At 30.1% G+C, this 20098-nt stretch overlaps 6 protein-coding genes and 2 pseudogenes across 8 annotated transcripts, besides 1 other annotated feature; 3 read left to right on the forward strand and 5 right to left on the reverse strand.

Annotated features, from left to right (window-relative positions):
• Nucleotides 1–96: 96 nt before the first annotated feature.
• Nucleotides 97–16928: a mobile genetic element.
• On the forward strand, nt 406–1357 carry TVAGG3_0204070 (annotated as a pseudogene). The gene has a single exon. A coding segment is annotated over exon 1 (952 nt).
• On the forward strand, nt 6447–6734 carry TVAGG3_0204080 (uncharacterized protein; the record flags this gene model as incomplete). Its single annotated transcript, XM_051226407.1, has 1 exon — nt 6447–6734. The coding sequence occupies one exon, from the start codon at nt 6447–6449 to the stop codon at nt 6732–6734; it is 288 nt and encodes a 95-aa protein (XP_051111393.1).
• Nucleotides 8360–9631, reverse strand: TVAGG3_0204090 (annotated as a pseudogene). The gene has a single exon. A coding segment is annotated over exon 1 (1272 nt).
• Nucleotides 11177–11839, reverse strand: TVAGG3_0204100 (uncharacterized protein; the record flags this gene model as incomplete). Its single annotated transcript, XM_051226408.1, has 1 exon — nt 11177–11839. The coding sequence occupies one exon, from the start codon at nt 11837–11839 to the stop codon at nt 11177–11179; it is 663 nt and encodes a 220-aa protein (XP_051111394.1).
• TVAGG3_0204110 (keratin-associated protein family) lies at nt 12260–13360 on the reverse strand (the record flags this gene model as incomplete). The annotated part of the gene is made up of 1 exon (XM_051226409.1): nt 12260–13360. One exon carries the CDS (start codon nt 13358–13360, stop codon nt 12260–12262), a length of 1101 nt encoding a protein of 366 aa, XP_051111395.1.
• TVAGG3_0204120 (uncharacterized protein) lies at nt 14590–15258 on the reverse strand (the record flags this gene model as incomplete). The annotated part of the gene is made up of 1 exon (XM_051226410.1): nt 14590–15258. The coding sequence occupies one exon, from the start codon at nt 15256–15258 to the stop codon at nt 14590–14592; it is 669 nt and encodes a 222-aa protein (XP_051111396.1).
• A 1859-nt stretch (nt 16929–18787) lies between the features above and the next one.
• On the forward strand, nt 18788–19003 carry TVAGG3_0204130 (uncharacterized protein; the record flags this gene model as incomplete). Its single annotated transcript, XM_001315402.1, has 1 exon — nt 18788–19003. One exon carries the CDS (start codon nt 18788–18790, stop codon nt 19001–19003), a length of 216 nt encoding a protein of 71 aa, XP_001315437.1.
• Nucleotides 19004–19027: 24 nt separating this feature from the next.
• Nucleotides 19028–19264, reverse strand: TVAGG3_0204140 (N-acetylmuramoyl-l-alanine amidase family; the record flags this gene model as incomplete). Its single annotated transcript, XM_051226411.1, has 1 exon — nt 19028–19264. One exon carries the CDS (start codon nt 19262–19264, stop codon nt 19028–19030), a length of 237 nt encoding a protein of 78 aa, XP_051111397.1.
• Between the last annotated feature and the right edge of the window lie 834 nt (nt 19265–20098).

Raw genomic sequence — 20098 nt, forward strand, 5'->3', positions numbered from 1 at the left:
ATATAAATATATTGGAAGTGATGAAAGATGCAAAGATAAAGATAAAGTTTATACAGTTTCATATAATGAATGGAAAACCAATAAGATAAGAAAACATTTAGGAGATTATGGTAAAAGTTCTGAATTCTTTAAATCTAGTATGTACGAGAGAGTAAAAGAAATTAGAAATAATTATTTTCATGAATAAAAAATAAACTTTAAAAATTCATGTCTTACATTTTTGAATAATTTATTTTTAATTCGTATGAAATGAGCGTCAAAACTAACGACGTTAAAAAATTGGGATTCACAAATGAGGAAATAAAGGATATATTAGATGAGGCGGGTTATGAGGTTGATAAATATTATTTAAGAAATTGTCAAAAATTCGCGGAGTTTTTAAATGAGTTTGATTATGATGGAAAAATGAATAAAGATGATGTTATAAATTTCTTATATCCCACATCTAAAGAAGAAAAACCTAAAGAACCTGATGTTTTCCCTGAATATTATGAAGAACGGATTAAAGATGATGATGAATACGATGAAATTGAAAGACTGGAAAAAATAAGAGATGAAATAGATGAAAAAATTAAGGAATTAAGAGAAGTTGAAAAATATAATGAAAATGAAGTAGAGGGTTTAATGAATATCCCAGCTTCGGAATCAGAAGTTCAGAAATCTCATGAAGAAAGATATAAAAATTATGTCTCAGAATCAACACAAAATTTATTAGATGGTGAAATAGACGAAACACTTTCAGAAGAAGGTACTAAATTTATTCGTAAACATAAGTTACAATTTATTGATAATGAAAAATACCCCTGTATCCTACTTTCACCCCCTCTCGATTCTGAGAAATTCAAAAAAGCTCTTAAAAACGTGACATATGCAACTAATACGATTAAGAAAGAAGATCATGATATTTACACAAATTATTATTTAAATAAATGCACAGGTGTTGATAAAGTTTTTGATTTATTAGATAAAATATCAAAAGAAACCATTGGAACCTATAAAATTTTGTGTGATTGTGGTTTCATTATTGAAGATACCAATAATGTTTCATATGAAAGAACAGCACCGAAGGAAGACGAAGTGGAAAGGTCTATACCATTCGTTATTAAGAACAAAAAGCATATGAAAACGTATAAGCATTATATTTATTCATTTATTTCAGAAAAAAATGGAAGCAACCCATAAAATCTTCTCATCATTTTATAGCTATTCATACATTCCTTTTCAAAGTTGTGAAATTAAATAAGACAGGAATTAGATTTAATGTATCAGGGTACGCATTCTTGAGTAAATTAAAATGTATTCTCACGTCGCAGATGATAAAAATTTATGTGTTCTTAATTCATTTTATGGACTTAAAAAATAAACTTTATTTTTTAATTTTATTCTTACATAAATGAACAAAAACGGAACCGCTAAAATGAATGATAATCAAATTAGAGCAGAAGGTAGAAGGTTATTTAAACGCTTCTATAACATTCCTGATGGTGTTAATCCTAAAACTCGTAAAGCTATTTAAAAAGCAATAGATTCATATGAAGGGTTTGACATTTCATCAGAAAGTAGAGATTAGCGAAATGAAATGTTAATATTGATTTCTATTATTGTGATCCTCAACCAGAAGACGTGGACATAAAATAAGGTAACTTTCCATTAGTGGATTCAATAATGATAGATCCAGAATTTGAAACAGTAAATATTTTATTAACACAGAGTCCATGTGGAAAACTTCACGCTGACAGAATAACAGACGTTGAAGCACTCACGGCTATAGAGTTTGTCCATATTGTAAAGAAGAAGTTATTCTATCCGTGATGATCCGAAAGGAAAAACCAAAGAAGATTTTTAAAGCATTGTGAGAAATGTAAAGAAAATAATGGGATTAATTCAAGACGTTCAATTGCAAAAGACCCAGCAACCATATGCACCACATATTACGAAACAGAAGATATATCAGGGTTATTAGCTCATAATTTGCAGAATATTATCAACCGACAAGATATTATATTACTTTTGACTTCGAAGCATTAGAGACTAAAGAAGAATTACAACTTTCTGAGTGTGCAACTTTGAACGCTTACTTAAACCATTCATGGTATCATCAACGTTAAATTAAATGATAAAACATATACGAGGAATTTTTGCTTAACTTCGAGTGATTCTTTATTTCTGATTGGATGAGTTTTATTTCAACCTGTTCATTAGTTGCTAAATCAAATATTGAACAATATGAAGAATTAATGAAGTCGCAAACATTAAATGAAAACAGAAGGAAGCATTTAAAGAACTTCTAGAAGGAAATTCAATAAAGTGAATATCATAGGTTTTAATTCGGAAAGTTTGATTTAAATTTAATTCTTCATGATTTAAACACTGCAAAATGGAAAATAAAATCAATGCTGGGTTCATCTTCACAATTTAAGCAAATCATGTAAAGAAAACAAACGTTCCATATGAATTGAGATTATTGACATCAGAAATTATATAGCGGGTGGGACATTAACCAATTCACTCAAGATTTCGGAAACAATAAATCACGTGTTAAATCCTTTTCCCTTATCAATTCATCACACGGAGAATTACGAAGAAGAATTATATAAAGAGGAACCATTCACTCAAGATTCATTTTATTCAGCATTAACCCAAGAAACTATATCAGATAGTGATTATCAAATATATCTCAATGATGCTAAAATTTAAGAATAGATTAGAATATTTTATTCATTATTGCAATAAAGATGTTGAAATTATGATTGACCCAATCGATAAAATTGAAGAAACATTTGTTTATAAAATTGACATGCTTCATAATCTTTCTTTATCATCGAATGCTTCAATGATTCGTTACGCTTTAGCATATAAAGACTTTAATCCTAATGAAAAAATACCTGAGGAAGAGATAGAATCAAGTTTTGAATTAACGAAAAGGTATTGGAAATATAAAATTGAATCATATAAGAAACAAGATGAAAAAGCAGAAAGGGATACTAAAAATAATGTTTCAATGGATGATTTCAATACTATCACGATTAATCCTTTCATCTAAATGCAAAATGTGTGGTAAAGCGTTTACATATGCTAATAAACCAACATTAGATAAATCGATAATGAAAAACCACATACCAAAGAAAATTGCCAGTTAATGTTTGTTATTGCAATGTCGTAAAATCAAATAAAGATGAAGATGTTCAACGTTTAAGAATCAATTTAAGAAATTACGCATTAAAAAATAATTTTACCAATGACTTTAGATTCAGTTGAAGCTTATCACATTCTCCGTAATGGAATTACTGGTGGTCTATCAAATGTTCAACATCGTGTAATCTTAAAGGAATCACGCACATTAATAAACTTTCATATAATCCAGAAACTAAAACTGTATCAAATGAGGACACTTCCAACATCATGACTCATTTCGTTGGTGTGACTTTAATTCATTATATCCTTCATCATTTTCATCTAATCCTCATGATTTCATTCAATATACTGACCATAAAATGTATATGCCGGGAAGATGAATGGTGTTATCATTTGTTATACAGCAACAAAGAAAGCAAAAGCACTGGGAATAATTAAGAAGAAAAATACTTTATTCGTGGCTGAAGTAAAGGGTCACATTGATGAAAAATACATTAATGATTACATAAACTTTTTACCGATAATAAGAAACTTAGATATTATCACAGATGAAAAAACAATTGGCAGTTTTATGTATAATTACATGAAATCAAACAATCTACCAGTTGACCAGAAACAGAGGAAATTAACTCAGTTAGCATCAACACACAACCAATATCAACCATTTCTTCTTATTATCTTTGGTATCTAATAGACAGATTTCATTTTATCATTGATGATATTCAATCAATTTTAACATTTACGAAAAATACTTGTTTTAATAATTTGCGAACAAATTTATGAACGAAAGACAAAAGGCTGAATTAGAAGGAAATAAAGGAAAAAGTTTATTTTGCAAGATTTCACTTAATGGATCATATGGTTACGATGCATGAATACACAAAATTACGCAAAGACTAAAAAATGAATGCACAGAAGTCACGCGTTGCATGTATGTCAATAAGTTTAAAAACATAAAGAAATAGGTGAGGATACATATCAAGTGATGCTTAAAGATAGATTTTATAGATGTGATACATGTTTTACAAGAGGCATTCTTCACTTTAAGATAATGCTAAATACTGGTATTTGGTTTTCATTTATGATTTTATGTATAAATGCATGGATGTTAATCGTTTTCATTTCATTGAAAGGTGATACTGATTCATCTTATTGGGCAATCGCTGGCGATCCAAGTCTTCCTAACACTCAAGCATTTCAAGCAATTGTTAACCGATAAACAATTTTATGATAAAACATTTTCAAATTCGCACCATTTGATTTCTTCTGTTTTGATGAGAAATTTAAACCTAAATTAAAGAATAAAGCTGAAGAAAAAGCACATGAGAAGAAGTTATTGGGTTTAGCAATGAGAAACAAGGTGATAACATGGTTGTTTTATGTCCTAAATGTTATAATATCATTCAACGGTTCAATTGATGGAAGTGATTTTAAAAAGATTGCACAAAAAATGAAAGGTGTTAGTTTACGACAAAATAAGCAATTAACACCTAAAAAATATTTGGATATAATAAATGATAAAGTGATATTTGATGGTCAGAATATTAATTTACAACTTAAAAATGGGTCAATGACTCGCTTAACAATCGGTAAGACTGCATTAACAGGAGCACACACTAAGGCTGTATGTTGTGAAAATGGATGTTGTATGCCATTTATTTAATACAATTTAAAATTTTATTTTTAATGAAATGCCACAGAAGAGACAAAAGGAACCGTTAATGATGGCTTTGATACTATGATTCAAAGAGGTGGGCACCCTTAAAACATTGATTTTATTTTTATATAAATGGATAACACAGATTTAAAAATTTTAATCGGTGATTTAGTACTTAATCAAAATTTTCTTGATTATTATGATTTAAAATCATATCTCCAAAAATATGATAACAATATAACGGGTGATGATATGGATTATTATTATCCATATTATAAAAATGAAGTTTTGAAATATCATGATAAAATAATTTCTGAAATTAAAGACAAAATTAAAAATAATGAATATTCAAAGGGAAAAACTAAATCACAACTTAAACAGTTGAAAGATTCAAAAATAAAGTATTAACAGAAGAAGATATTGATGAATTATATAAATTATATAATCCTGAGCCGCAAAAGCCAAAGGAACAAAACGCCCAGGTTCTTCAGACCATAAATGAAGCACAAGCTTTAATTTATGATTCATTAGTTAAACCATATTCAGCCGACTTTTAAATGAAACAACTTTTGGAATTCATCCTTCAACATAAACTCGAAGCAGGAAAGTATATCAAACCTTTATATACAGCATATTTTAAAACAAGAATAGAATACATCCAGAATTAATGAAGGAAGGAATGAAATCCAAAATCAAAGCAGATAAAATTAAACCACTTGCAATACCAAAATCTCCAACGACAGTACCGCCTCCTCCTCCTTCAGTTAATCCTTCATCATTCACTTTATTATATCCATTTCAAACATTAAAAGAACAAAAAGATTTTAAAAAGGGTTTCAAGATATTAAATAAACCAATTGACCCGAAAATTCAACCGTTAAAGGAAAAATTTAGTCGCCCTTCATTTGCCACCAATACCATATTCATACGAAATCGATCATCTGGAATATTCAAAAGGAAACGTTACTTATTTATTTGCCATTAACATTAACACTAGATATTTATATTGCATTCCAGTGAAAGGGAAAACAGAACAGGAAACAAGAAGAGCTATACAAACTTACTAGATCATGAAAGAGTAGATAATATCAGGGTGATGGTGATAAAGGATTTCAGGCAGCTATGGCTCATTATTTCCCACAAATTAATTTTTTCTTTTCATCCTCTCCATATACGTTTCATAATAAAATAGTTGATGCGGTAATGAGAACTCTTAGAGATGCGTTAGGGGTTAACGGTCAGATATACTGGGATGGAAATCATGACTCTATCATACAGCAGTTAGTATATTATTACAATAATACATGGCATAGAACTATAAACATGAAACCAGTGGAAATGAAAAATGATATTTCAAAAGAATGGGAATATATTAGAAAGCAAATGGAAAGGTTGAATGATGTTAAACGTGAACAAATTAATTCGGGGCTCATGAATTTTAAACAAGGGGATAAAGTTTTGATTCATCTCGATTATGGAAAAACTGATAAATCAATGACAAAAAGAAGACGAAGATTTGACACAATAGCTGAATTTGTTAGATATATTAACGGCAATGCATTAGTTGAAGTTGACAATAAATTAATAGAAATTCCGATTTATTTTATTACTCCATTATATTTAAATAATATTTAATTTTTTTAATTCGTAAGAAATGAGTGACAACGAAGCAGCCAAGAGTCCAGACAATGAATATAAAAAGAAACTAAACAGAATTAAATCAAAAATATGCTATTACAAAAAGAAGCCGCAATGCGGTGGGGTTGATGCCCATAAAACTAATGGAACTGAAAACGATAAAGAAAGAATTGAAAAATTAGAAACTTACCGTTCAATCCTTAAACTGAGTGAAGCAAAAATAAAAGAATTTAATAGAATAAATAAATTGATTGGAAGAGATGAATTTAATAAAGATGAATTTTTAAACTCTATCCAAATTTAATTTTTATTCCTCTTCGACAACATCTCTCTTTCCATCATTACTGCATAACCGCATTTTCTCAATTTTAGTGGTTTGTTATTTTTAACATGTTCTTGCATCATTTTTATCATTTCCTCCCTTGTTATGATTCGTGGTAAATTTTGAGCTTGTGGGGTATTCATTTATGATAAAAATAAAAATTTGTTATCAGTTATTTTATCGTTAAGTGACTCAAAGAGTCCGGAGACAAAGTCTCATGTTTTTAGGTTATTCAATAATTAATTATTTTTGAAGAACTGTGGGTGTCACTACGTCACCATGTGTCACTCGGTTAATTAACTTCTCTGAAAAAATGAGACAACATGACATTTTGACAACAGTCCAGGAAATATATTTTATCGTTAATGTTTTGTCATGACTTCATCGTAAATGTTTTGTGAAGAATATAGCAACCGCCGGAATTCAGACGATTGTTTTTTTATACGAAATTCACGCAGGATTAAGGGGAAGGCAGTTATGAATTATTTTTGAAGAACTGAATGTGTCACCAGGTCACCAGGTCACCAGGTTAATTAACTTCTCTGAAAAAATGAGACAACATGACATTTAGACAACAACATAGGATTAATGCAAAAATAAATTCAAATCATACTTTATAAAGCTTCATTTACAGGTATTTCATCGTCAGTAAATGAATCCTCATTATCGTTTGGTTCAACCTGTTTATATAATCCTTTCATTTCTTCTTTCAAAACATAACACCATGTTTGTTTACCGTCTATTTTTCTTTGTTTCCTTTCACATTTATTCTTAATACTCATTTGGAAATTCTTGTCTTTCATGTCTGATGGTTTGCAGAATAGAGCATTTTCACACGTCATACCTGCACTCAATTCATCATAATATGTATTTATCCATACATCTAAAGGATTTGTTGATAACTCGATTAAATCTTGTTTGGCTTCAGTCATCGGAATGATTCGTACATTAAATGATGAAAGGTCGTAATTGATAAAATACGTCAGCAAATTATCATAAAATTCCTTAGTGCATGAATCCATTAAATTCTTGAAGTAATCAAATTGACCCTTAAATTTACATATCTTCTGTCTCCAACTTCAATTTTGACAGGGTAAACGTTTTGTCATGATTTCATCGTAATGAGTGTAAATGACCCAAAATATATTTTAGGGTAGAAGGGTAGATCTAACCTCATTTCTAACCTCATTTCTACCCTCTTGCGATTTTCATACGGAATCTCTTCTCTCGGTTTTCCGAGGGAAGCAATCATATGAGGAAATTCTTCTAAAAGTTCTTTTGTCTGTTGGTTTTCAAACCAATGATATGCTTGCTTTGTAGAACGAAGAGCATTCATTATACTTTGCATTTGGTACATGTCATCTTTGACCGAACGAATGAGTCTCAATTGTTTGTTATATTGTATGTATTCATATTCTTCATTTATGGCTTCATGAACGATAGCAGTTGTTGTGTTCTCTGTTGTTGACATATCTGTCATTTCATACAAAATAAAAATAATTTTAAAACTAACTTTATTTTCTGACTTTCACAAAACCAAAAATAAACGCTTTATATGTATTTTTCAGCAACTTCGTCAAATAATTTTATAGCTTTATCTATCTCATCTACTTCAAACGTTTACCTTTCATGGGAGCACCATACATTTTCTCAAACTTTTCAAGTAGTTCTGTTTCAGCAGCTCTCATATCATTAACGAACACAACCTTGACTCTATTGACTGTACTGTCATATCTTTGAGTTATATTATATGTTCTTCCTATCTTATATCTCTTTGTATTGAAGTCCTTCGGTTTCTGAACGATATAAAGTAAGCCTTCACTGCAACGTTCTGAGTCGAATGAACCATATGTTATGAAGTTATATCCAACAACTGGGTCTAACCATAACAAAACTATTGGTATAAGACTTTTGTCAATGAGATATGCTCTTGTTCCATGAAATGCTACCGATATCATAAGCTCAGGATTTCTTGTCAAAATTTTCTGAGTTGAAGCATTTCTAACCCAGTCGTTTGTTTTCTTTTCAGATGGAGATATAATGTCTGACAAAGAATATTTGTTGTATTTCTTTGAGTATCTTACGTTTAAATCACCTATTCTAACCACTTTGGTGTCATTGTCTATCTTTCTAACTGTTTCAAACTCAATGTTTGTCATTACTGTTCTTACATACAAGATAAAAATTTTCTTAGAAAAAATTAGCGTTATTTTTCTAACTAATGAAATTCATGAAATTTGTTGCTGAATTCAGCAAAAATAATGTTTAGGGTAGAAGGGTAGATCTAACCTCATTTCTAACCTCATTTCTACCCTCAAGATTTACAAACGTTTAACGTGATATACGTTATGAATTCGTGAAATTTCAAATATTTTTGTAGCTTCTATTTCTTCAGTTAATATATCAAAAATTTTAACAATGCCGAAAGTTTCTTTATACTTCTTCTTGACATCAGATAAAAGGAAATCATCAGCTGTGGGATAGTTTTTATTAAGAAATGTCAACATGTCCATTTTATCTTCTGCTGGCTTTTCTGCTTCTTTCTTTAAGTCTGCGTAATCGTTTCTCATACGTTCTATTTCTTTGACGGAGTAGTTATATTTCCTCATTGCTGCTTTACATTTTGAGCATTGCGGATTCATTTTTGCGTTATACATTGAAATTTGACCTGCTAGAACAACTAAAGCATCAATGGCTTTCTTTAAATCTGAAGCAGTTGGTTTTATCTGTTTGTTCCATACTTTGCCTCTTCTGTCTTTATCTCTTATCTGCCACACACATTCAGCAGCTAATGAAACAAAGTTATCGTAAGTCTTAAACTCCTCAGATTTATATATGTCAGAAATGTTTTTATAAACCATGTCACAATCTTTGTTCATAACTTTATGGTTGCAATGAAAACCAAGGAATTCATAATTTACTTTACGTATGAACTTCTTTATTTCTACTGAATCAGTAACTTTAACTTCAATTTCATCGAATTCAGGAATAGTTAGTTTTTGTTGCTGAACTTCCGGGTAATTTAGGCAAATGGTCTATGATATCTTGCATTTCATATAGCTCCTCTCCATTTGTTTCATCTTTCGCACTACAGTCTAAATTACTTGTTAAAAGTTCTTGCTTTATTCTTTGTATTTCTGTTTCAAAAGTATATGAAGAAGGAATGAAGTTTTTCATCTCTACCAACATTGACGTAGGATTCATGATTAATGAATTTGGTGCCGTAGTTGTGGACAGAGTCCCGCCGTTCGTGGCTTGAATTGTTGTTGTGCCGATTGTTGAAATCATATCTTTACATACAAGATAAAAAAATAAAAATAAAATTAGCGTTATTTCTTCTGTCTTAAGGAAATTCATGAAAATTCATGAAAATTCATGAGGGTAGAAATGAGGTTAGATCTACCCTTCTACCCTAAAATATATTTTTATTGAATTCAGCAACAAAATGAACGAGGTCAGGATGTATGTAAATACCTTTGAATTCATTTATAACGCCCTTAGTAAGCTCATAAAATGCTTGTTTTGAGGTGGAGCCAAAAGTGGCTTAACGAAAACATTAATATATAAAATTCATGAAAATTCATAACGTATATCACGTTAAACGTTTGTAAATCTTGAGGGTAGAAATGAGGGTAGAAATGAGGTTAGAAATGAGGTTAGATCTACCCTTCTACCCTAAACATTATTTTTTGGTGTAAATAAATGGTACCATTAATGATATCATGACTGTTCTCGTTCATGTCTGATTTACATCTAATGAAAAAGTTTAGAAGAATTTTCTTATTCTTTCTGGCATATTTTTGTCTTTCCAGTACTCCCGCTCTAATGGACCCAGATGTGTTGGCTTCAACTCTCTCAAGTTCCGCCTCCTTCATAAGTTTTGACAAATCATTTCCGATGAAGTTCTGACAAATCATTCCCGATGAAACCATTAACGTAAACATTTACGATGAAGTCTTGACAAACCATTAACGTAAACATTTACGATGAAACCATGACAAAACATTAACGTAAACATTTACGATGAAACCATGACAAAACATTAACGTAAACATTTACGATGAAGTCTTGACAAACCATTAACGTAAACATTTACGATGAAACCATGACAAAACATTAACGTAAACATTTACGATGAAGTCTTGACAAACCATTAACGTAAACATTTACGATGAAACCATGACAAAACATTAACGTAAACATTTACGATGAAGTCTTGACAAAACATTAACGTAAACATTTATTTCCAGGACTGTTGTCTAAATGTCATGTTGTCTCATTTTTTCAGAGAAGTTAATTAACCTGGTGACCTGGTGACCTGGTGACACCTTCAGTTCTTCAAAAATAATTAATTATTGAATAACCTGAAACCATAAACGATAAAATATATTTTTGGTCGTTTATGACAAAAATAAATGGTTCATTTACTCACAATATTTTTTTACAAAACGACCCCAAACTTTTAACTTCTTTTCTGCAGTTTCTAATGCTATCTTAGCGAGTTCATATTCTCTAAATTCTCTCTTTAAATCTTCTTGTTCCCATTGGTCTAGTTCGTATGGAGAATCTCTATAACCATAATATATCTCACGTTCATGTTCTAATTGTTTTTTGCACATTTTTCTAACTTCTTCTTCAAACAAATGTTTTGCATTCTCTACTGTATCTTCGAGTTCTTCTTCATCTAATTTCTCATGAACTTTCTTGTCTATGGAGTCCATAATTTTTCCAACTGCTATGCAATATTTTGGAGAAGCCCACATTGCTATATAGTTTATAAGTCTTGGGTCTACATACGTTCCTCTAACCTGTTTGATTTCATCAGGAATTCCTGCATGAATTTTGTATAAAAAGCAACCGTCTGAATTCCGGCGGTTGCTATATTCTTCACAAAATGCCTTATAATACTCTTCCCAGGACTTATTTTCCAACAACTTTCTAAAGTCTTTCCTAAACTGCTGACACATATTTGTTGCATTAATGTAACCATCCTTGTCTCTACGTAGGACTTCAATACCGTTATAAGTGCCTTTTGTGAATGTTTCGCCATTAGATTTGTTCGTAAATGATTTTGCTTCGACTGACATTTCTGTTCTTACATACAAAATAAAAAATGAAACCGATTTTAAAACTAACGTTATTTTTGGATTGCATCAAATTTCCAGGACTGTTGTCAAAATGTCATGTTGTCTCATTTTTTCAGAGAAGTTAATTAATCGAGTGACACATGGTGACCTGGTGACACCTTCAGTTATTCAAAAATAATTAATTATTGAATAACCTGAAACCATTAACGTAAACATTAACGTAAACATGAGACTTTGTCTCCGGACTCTTTGAGTCACTTAACGTAAACATTTATTTCTGCAGTTCATCCATTACTTCATTACCTAATTAATTACAGACATAAAATATATTTAGTTCATTCGGTAAGCCTAAACCCTTTGGGTCATGTCTCAAGCACATTCAATGAACTCGGTAAGCCTGCAAAGTAGGCTCAAGTGTGTTCAATAAACACGGTACCATGCGAATACAGTCACAAATGGTGGCATGTAATCTTTACCCGAGCCTGTTGGATTTGTTGTGAAAGTGTGTGAATGATTACCTGTGGTTCCACAGAAAATACCTGTGCTTGAATCTACTGGGTCAGTTGTGATATCATATCTATTCATTCCCCATCTATCCGAACCCGCTGCAAGATTTATATAACCTCTTTTTGTTATTGAATGTGAATGATTACCTGTTGTGTTTGTAGTTCCTGTATGAGTGTGCGGTGGAAGGTTTGCTTCTTTAATTTTCTTCGAACCTCCTGTTTGCTTTGAATATCTAGCACAGTATAAGAATTTATCTACAATCTGCTTCCATGAACCAAAACCTAAAACTGTTGATGGATTTGTTGAGTTCATTGATGTATAAATAGAACCAACAGGATATAATGTTTGAAGTATTTCAGTCTTTAATGTTTGAAGCTCTGTTTTGTCAGCTTTCTTCTCTAACTCATCGTTAACATAAGTTTTATCTGCTTTCTTCTCTAACTCATCGTTAACATAAGTTTTATCTGCTTTAAGATCTAAACATCCTGAAACCCATTCTGTATCAGCTTTAACTTTAAAAGTCTCAAATGTCCATTCATGATACCATTCAACCTTTTCTTTAATTTCATTATCTTTTTCATCAACATAAACCAAATTTGCCTTCTTATTTAACTCACTATCCACATATTCCTTATCCACCTTCTTCATTATGTCATTTAGGAAACCTTCTATGAATTCCTCATTTAAATTAAATCTTCCAATCTTCAAAACTTTAGGAAATGCATTTAATGCGTAATATCTTTGTTCTTCTGGTGGAATTGATGTTATATCATCCGTTATACCTTTAATTTTAGAATTCATAAATAAAATTTCTTTTATATTTGATATCACTGCACCACCTTTGCAAACGAATTCGAAATGTTCATTTTTCAATACTATCTCCAAATCTCCATATTTCAACCTTTGCGTTTGTTCTGCCGTCTTTGAATTATATGCATATATGGCGTATGTAATGGTCTGAAGGACCTGGGTGTTTTGCGCCTTAAGTTGCTGTGGTTGCTGTTGTTTAATCATTTATTATGATTTAAAAATAAATATTTAATCCGTTATCTCATCAGCTATTTTTCTATTTGAAATTGCCATAATATTTCATTCATGAATTCTAAATCACAATCAAATAGGTCAGTTATTCTAAATTTAATATTTGATAAATCTTTTGAATGAAGAATAAATGAATTCCCGGATAATTGAAACGGATATGATAAAGAAAATGTGTTTAAGTTGATGGATAAAATGTTTTGTATTGATGGGTAAGAGTTATGGTCTAATGTTTGATGTGAAAATCTCATTGGGGTATTAACTTTATCACATTTGATTAAAATGAAATTGGAACCAGTGTCAGAATACAAAACATCCCCAACATCTTTTTCAAAATTTAATATCCCCAACAATGAACGAAGATGAGGAGTACAAAATTTAATTTTCAGCGGAAATTTAATAAGGTTATTTATTTCATCAAGTTCAAAAAGTTTATCAGGTTTTGATTTAAAATTTTCTTCATACCATACGATAAATGATTCATTTAAATAACTTAAAATCATGTTAATATCCCATTTCGTTATCACATTATTTATATACATATCATACGTTTTTTCATGGTCATCTTTAATAAATGATATATAATCTGAAGGGTCTAAAAGAATGGGATTAAATTTACCACTCACAGAAACGAGAGTAACATTATAAATTCCGCTAACTGTTAAATTTAATTCACAGCTATTATTCGAAATAATATTGATAATTGACATTTTTATTACGATTAAAAATATGGTAAAGCGTTATTTTCCAGTGATAAATAAAACTAGAATAAGATTACCTCAAGAATTCATAAATTCAACGAATAAGAAATTCATTCATGTTATAAATTTTAGTGTTTTCAGAAAATATGAGTCAATGTCATATTCATCAACAGGTTATATTTCACTTCATTCAAATTTAGTTCAATCAAACCCATATAATGACCATTTCATAAGATTTTCAGATGGTATTAAAAATGTAATTGATAGATTAAAATATGAACAGATTGACAATATCGAATTTTTGGAATTTTGGTTTAAATATCCCGATGGAAAAAAGATTGAAGTTAAAGATAAAGCTGATACTATAACAAAAACAATTACAATGACCGATCCGGATAGTGGTGAACAAAAAGAAATAAAACAAACGATAGAAACTGGTGAAAGGTCAATTATTATTGATTATGATTCAAAGGATTATTATTCGATAATGTTAATGCTTGAATATTAAATAGCCTTAACAAAGAATTTTTCAAGTGATATTTTATATTCATCAACTATTTTATTATAAATATCATTATATGTTAAATGAAGTTCAGTTGTTGTTCCGTTCTTTGATATCTTAATTGTGCTAATATCCTTTATAGGATTTATTTTTGCAACTGTTCCGCAGCATGAAACCTCATCATCTATGAAAAATTGAATCTTAACGTCTGAATCTTGAACATCACAAAGAATGGCGATAATGTGAATTAATGATTCATAAGGTAAAATAATTAAACCGGATTGGTCAATTAAATTTATTATTGAATCATAATTATTAATTATTATATCACGGTAAATTTTCATTAATTCTGAATTAATGTCTATTTTATATGGGTTCTCGATGTTTGATGAAAGAGGTGGGGGGTATGTTGGATAAGTGGGAATTTCAACAGGTTCTTTACCAGGTTCAGATAAAATGATTGGGTCTCCATCTTCTTTATTTTGCTCCTCCTCATTCTTCGGTAAGTCACGAGTTAATAAATTTGGTTGAGTTGCTGACCTTGTTAATTCAGGGCTAACATTAACTTTAACATTTTGAATAATTCGTGATTTATCATCATTTACGTTATAACCAACCGTAATCTCTGCTTTTGCGTTAGTGTTCTTTTGACTAGTGAAACGTCTTCTCATTTATAATCGAATAAAAAAATATATTTAAACTTTTATTTTGCTGGAACTTTTGAATCTATTATCCCTGTATTTGTTCATGAAGTTGATTTTTAGCATTTTCATCGAAATTAATAGACCGAATATATTCATTAATTGCATTCTTATAATCATCTGATTTCTCAAATTTTCTTTTATCTGATTCCTTAACTAAATCATAAGTTAAACCTCGTTGCTGATATAATGGTTTCTTAATTAAATCTTTGAATGCTTGAGATAAAGCACCTGATGCAATTCTTGCTACTATAATTGGTTGGAATTGATGTTTAAGTTCATCTTTAACATTTGCGAAAACTGGATCGAATAAAGCAACTTTAAAGAATTTCTTAGCTGAAATTTCAGGTCTAATATTTGCATATTGACCATCAAACTGGTTAGAATATCGTGGTAATCCATCCGGTCCCTCTTCAATAGCATTTAATTCTTCATTGAAATAAGAATATGGATTATAACGGTATGCATTAATTGGACCATTTTCACCTTCTCCAATGTGTTGTTTAACAGCTTTTCCATTTTCATCAAATTGCATAGGATAACGTTCATTATATGCTTTACGTTTAGGATAATCAGACATAGTTAATTTGTAACCATTTATGACTTTAATATTACCTTGACCATCAGTAACGAAAACTTCATTTATACCATCAGGTTTTCCATTTGGACCCGTAATGTCTGCTTCGTGTGCTTTCCAATTTGGACCATGACGTTTGGCATATGCTTGAGCTTCTGGTAATGTTAAAACGTTTCTCATTTGTTTAACATCTTTTTGAAGACCAGCAACAACATGAACTAATTCTTTCATTCCATCAGGAACTTTCATAGTTCTATTATATGTACCCTTTTTGTTTGTCCCTTGTTTTAATGGAACCTGTAGAAGATTTACCATTTCTGTCATGTTTAATTATAAATAAAAAATAAAAATTAATCATAAAAAGTTAATCAAATTTAACACTTCCTTTATTTAAATCAACTATTATTTTTCCATGTTCACCTAATTGCTGATATTGTGTGTAAAGTTCATTAATGCTCATTGGTAAATTCACTTGATAAAGCATAACGTTCAACTGTTGACGACTAAACCCTGAAAATGAAAAGTGTTGATAGATTTGATTTAATGTTTGTGCTTAATGCTTTGAAGTATTGAACAGCCATAAAGAATGAACACTGAATGTGTCGACATTGAGTTAATAACTGATTAAAATATGATTTCTCATTTGTTATTAGTTTTGATTTCACTGCATCATCTAGAAAAATGAGTGAATGCAAAAATTCTCTATCAAAATTTGAAATAGAAAGTGTTTCAAATAATTCATCCCGTTGTTTATCAATAATTTTATCCTCTAATCCTTGCTTCTTGATTGTATTATATAATTCTTTATACATTAAAAAGTTTTTTAAATAATCTTCTGCTTCTTCTTGTGATAAATAAATAATTGGAATTTTGATTAAATGCTTTAAAGATTCAAATGTATCATCTGAAGGTGAACCTGAACGGTTGATATAAATTAACACATGTGAATGGGGGAGGTGTTAGCAATAATGATAATTTGTTTTAATATCGTTAATGTTTTACCTTTATTTTGTTTACCAATTGCTGCAGTGATTGAATTTAAGTAACATTCAGAATATGGAATTTTCATTAATTTTTCCTTAGATAGAGCATTTCTATTATCACTCAATGCTTCATTAATCATATCATCTATGTATGTATTATATACTCCGGCTAATTCTTCATAAGGGGTGGATGAATTTAAATCCATTTAATCAAAAATAAATTTATAATTTTAAACATTTCTATTCATCAATATTTCATCATATGAACTTCTATACTGTGGTGGTGTACCTGTTGGATGATATTTCAAACCTTCATCCGGTGTCCATGTCCAATATGTTGTCCTAGTAAACCAAACCTGAGGAGGATTTGTCACCTTTGAACAGTAAGTGTCATTTACACCCTGAATGATTGGATAAGCTTTCACTTGTACTGTAACTTGTGAATTGAAAGTTTCTAATCCATCAAAGAATATACCCGCTCCATCACGTTGAACTGGAATAGTGCATAAGAATGAGGTTTGGTCTTTCCATGTTCTAGCTAATGGCGTGCCATCATCTGCATTCAGTGGTCTAGTTAATGAGTCCTCGTATTCTTCTGTGCATTCATTCACTCCATCTAAATCAGAAGCTTGAAGCATACGTGTAAAGAATATGTCACCCACTGTGGTCATCGCTTGATCGGGGAAGTTTCTGGAATCTATAGTGACCTGAAGACCTCGAAGCATTGGATTTTCTAAAACTGTTCTTTGCATTGCATTCTTCGGAAATGCTAACACAACATCTGTAACATTATGAAGAGCGTATGAGAAATCTGAGCTAATACCTTCAGGAGTGATGCAACCTCCATTTAGTGAACGAACGTCAATATGTTGAGCTGGAATCATGAATGGATCTTCCTTACTGAATAAACGTGGTATTGCTTTAACTGATTCTTCAATTAAACCGTATCCTGGTGTAATGCATTTATCCTCTAAAACTTCCATCTTTGTGCATGAAATAATAACGTCATCAACTGTTGCGTCAGCAGATGTAGCGGCTAAGCTTGTAATTAATTTGGCAGGAAGTCTGATTTGTTGGAATTTGCGATCATATTTATAAACATGATTCATAATCTTTTCATAATTTTCATCAGTTATCTTTTCATAAACGTAATTTTGTAAATCAGCAACTCTTAACGGGTCAACCTGACAAAATACTAAAGTATCCCTGAAAACATAATATTTAAGAATGATATCACCAAATGATTTAGGATAATCATCGAACGCCTGAAATGCTAACAAATCATTTACCGGAATAATCATATCAAAAGTGACATCAACTTCTTCATTTGCTCTTTGAAAACTTCTGAAGGGTCAATATATTTACCACATACTGAGTTATCATATTTTTGAACATTATTATATAACGAATGAACAAACTTTTTAACTTTCCTTTCTGATTTTGGTTTATATGTTGCAAATGCGAAAGATTCACGGGCGCAATCCATCTGAAGATAACCAGCATCACCTCTTTCGGTTTCTACTTCTAATTGTTTAAAGCTTTGATTTGATGATTTGTAACCAACGAATAAACGCATGCATTTAAAAGCGGCATCACATGTGAAAGCTTTATTTGAAACTAGAGTTGCTTTAACTTTGCGTTTAATATATGTGTCACCTAATTGGTTCACATCATGAGCCGGATTTGTAATTCTTAAATGAGTTTGTTTATCATCAAAATATGGAGCATCAGAGTCATAGCATGAACTTTCAAGTTCTCTATAATATCTTCTACCGTCATTCTTTGCGAATATTTCATTTATCTTTTCGAATGAATGAAACACATTTCCATTAATCGGTTTAGTGTTTGGCACCAAATAGTTAGTCGTCATTTATTAATAAATAAAAAATCAAAATTAAAAGATGAAAATGAATTTTTAATTTTAATGAAATAATCAACTATGGCTGCAGGATTCTTTAAAAAATTATGGGATAAAGTAAAAAGAGGAGCGCATAAAGTTTGGGAAACAATGAAGAAAGGAGCAAATTGGATATTTAAGAATAAAGAAGCAATTAGTGACGTTGCTGAATCAATAACACCAAAAGCTGCCCCAATAAGAGAAATATTAAATAAAGGAGAAAAAGTTTATCAAAGACTTCAACCAATACTAAGATAAAAATAATATTTATTTATTTTTCCACTATCTACCTCCTATTTTATTAAGTATTCCTTCAGCAATTCCACCAACTGCGTTACCTGCTTGTGCTCCCATCGCCGGATTACCTGCTTTAGTACCTAATACTCCACCTATGATAGTTCCTGCCGTTTTCGCTACTGGTGCCAAAAAGTTTGCAACGGGTTTAATAATCTTTTTATGAACCCAACCTGCAGCTTTCTTAATTCCATCCCATAATTTTTTAAAGAATCCTGCCGCCATTTCTGATTTAATATTAATTAAAAAATATATTTCATCACTTATATTCTAATTTTTATTTAATGATAAATGAAGCCGATTTTAAAAATAAATGAAACAGAGAAGGAAGAAATAAATGAAAGTGAAGATGTTCAACAAAAAATAAACGTTGTTAAACCAATTACTGAAATAAAAATTTTTTCATCTGTTGAAGAATTTAATGACTATTATGCTAACAATAAAAAATTATTTGAAGAATTGACAACATGTAAATTGAATAAAATGTTTAAAGTTGATGGATTCAAAATTTCAAAAATAAAGGGGGTGGTTAGTTTGAAATCTATTCCCCAATCAAGAATCACCTCATTAATGAAAATTGATGATTTAACAAAAAGAATAGAAGAGATTGAAGAAAGAATGAATCAAATAATTGATTTCATAAATTATTCAAAAATGTAAGACATGAATTTTTAAAGTTTATTTTTTATTCATGAAAATAATTATTTCTAATTTCTTTTACTCTCTCGTACATACTAGATTTAAAGAATTCAGAACTTTTACCATAATCTCCTAAATGTTTTCTTATCTTATTGGTTTTCCATTCATTATATGAAACTGTATAAACTTTATCTTTATCTTTGCATCTTTCATCACTTCCAATATATTTATATTCCAATTTTGATTTATTGGTTTCATATTCATTAACGTTTAATAATTCACAGTCTTCCTTTTTAAATAAATGTTTTATGTATTCAGGATTAACAATTCTATAATATTGCTTCCCTTTAAATCTTTGAATATAAACAGGAACACCATCCTCTAAAATTCGATAATCTATTTTATCTGGTTTTACTTGTT

This window comes from Trichomonas vaginalis, chromosome IV (genome assembly GCF_026262505.1).
Source record: "Trichomonas vaginalis G3 chromosome IV, whole genome shotgun sequence".
NCBI classification, from domain to species: Eukaryota; Parabasalia; order Trichomonadida; family Trichomonadidae; genus Trichomonas; species Trichomonas vaginalis.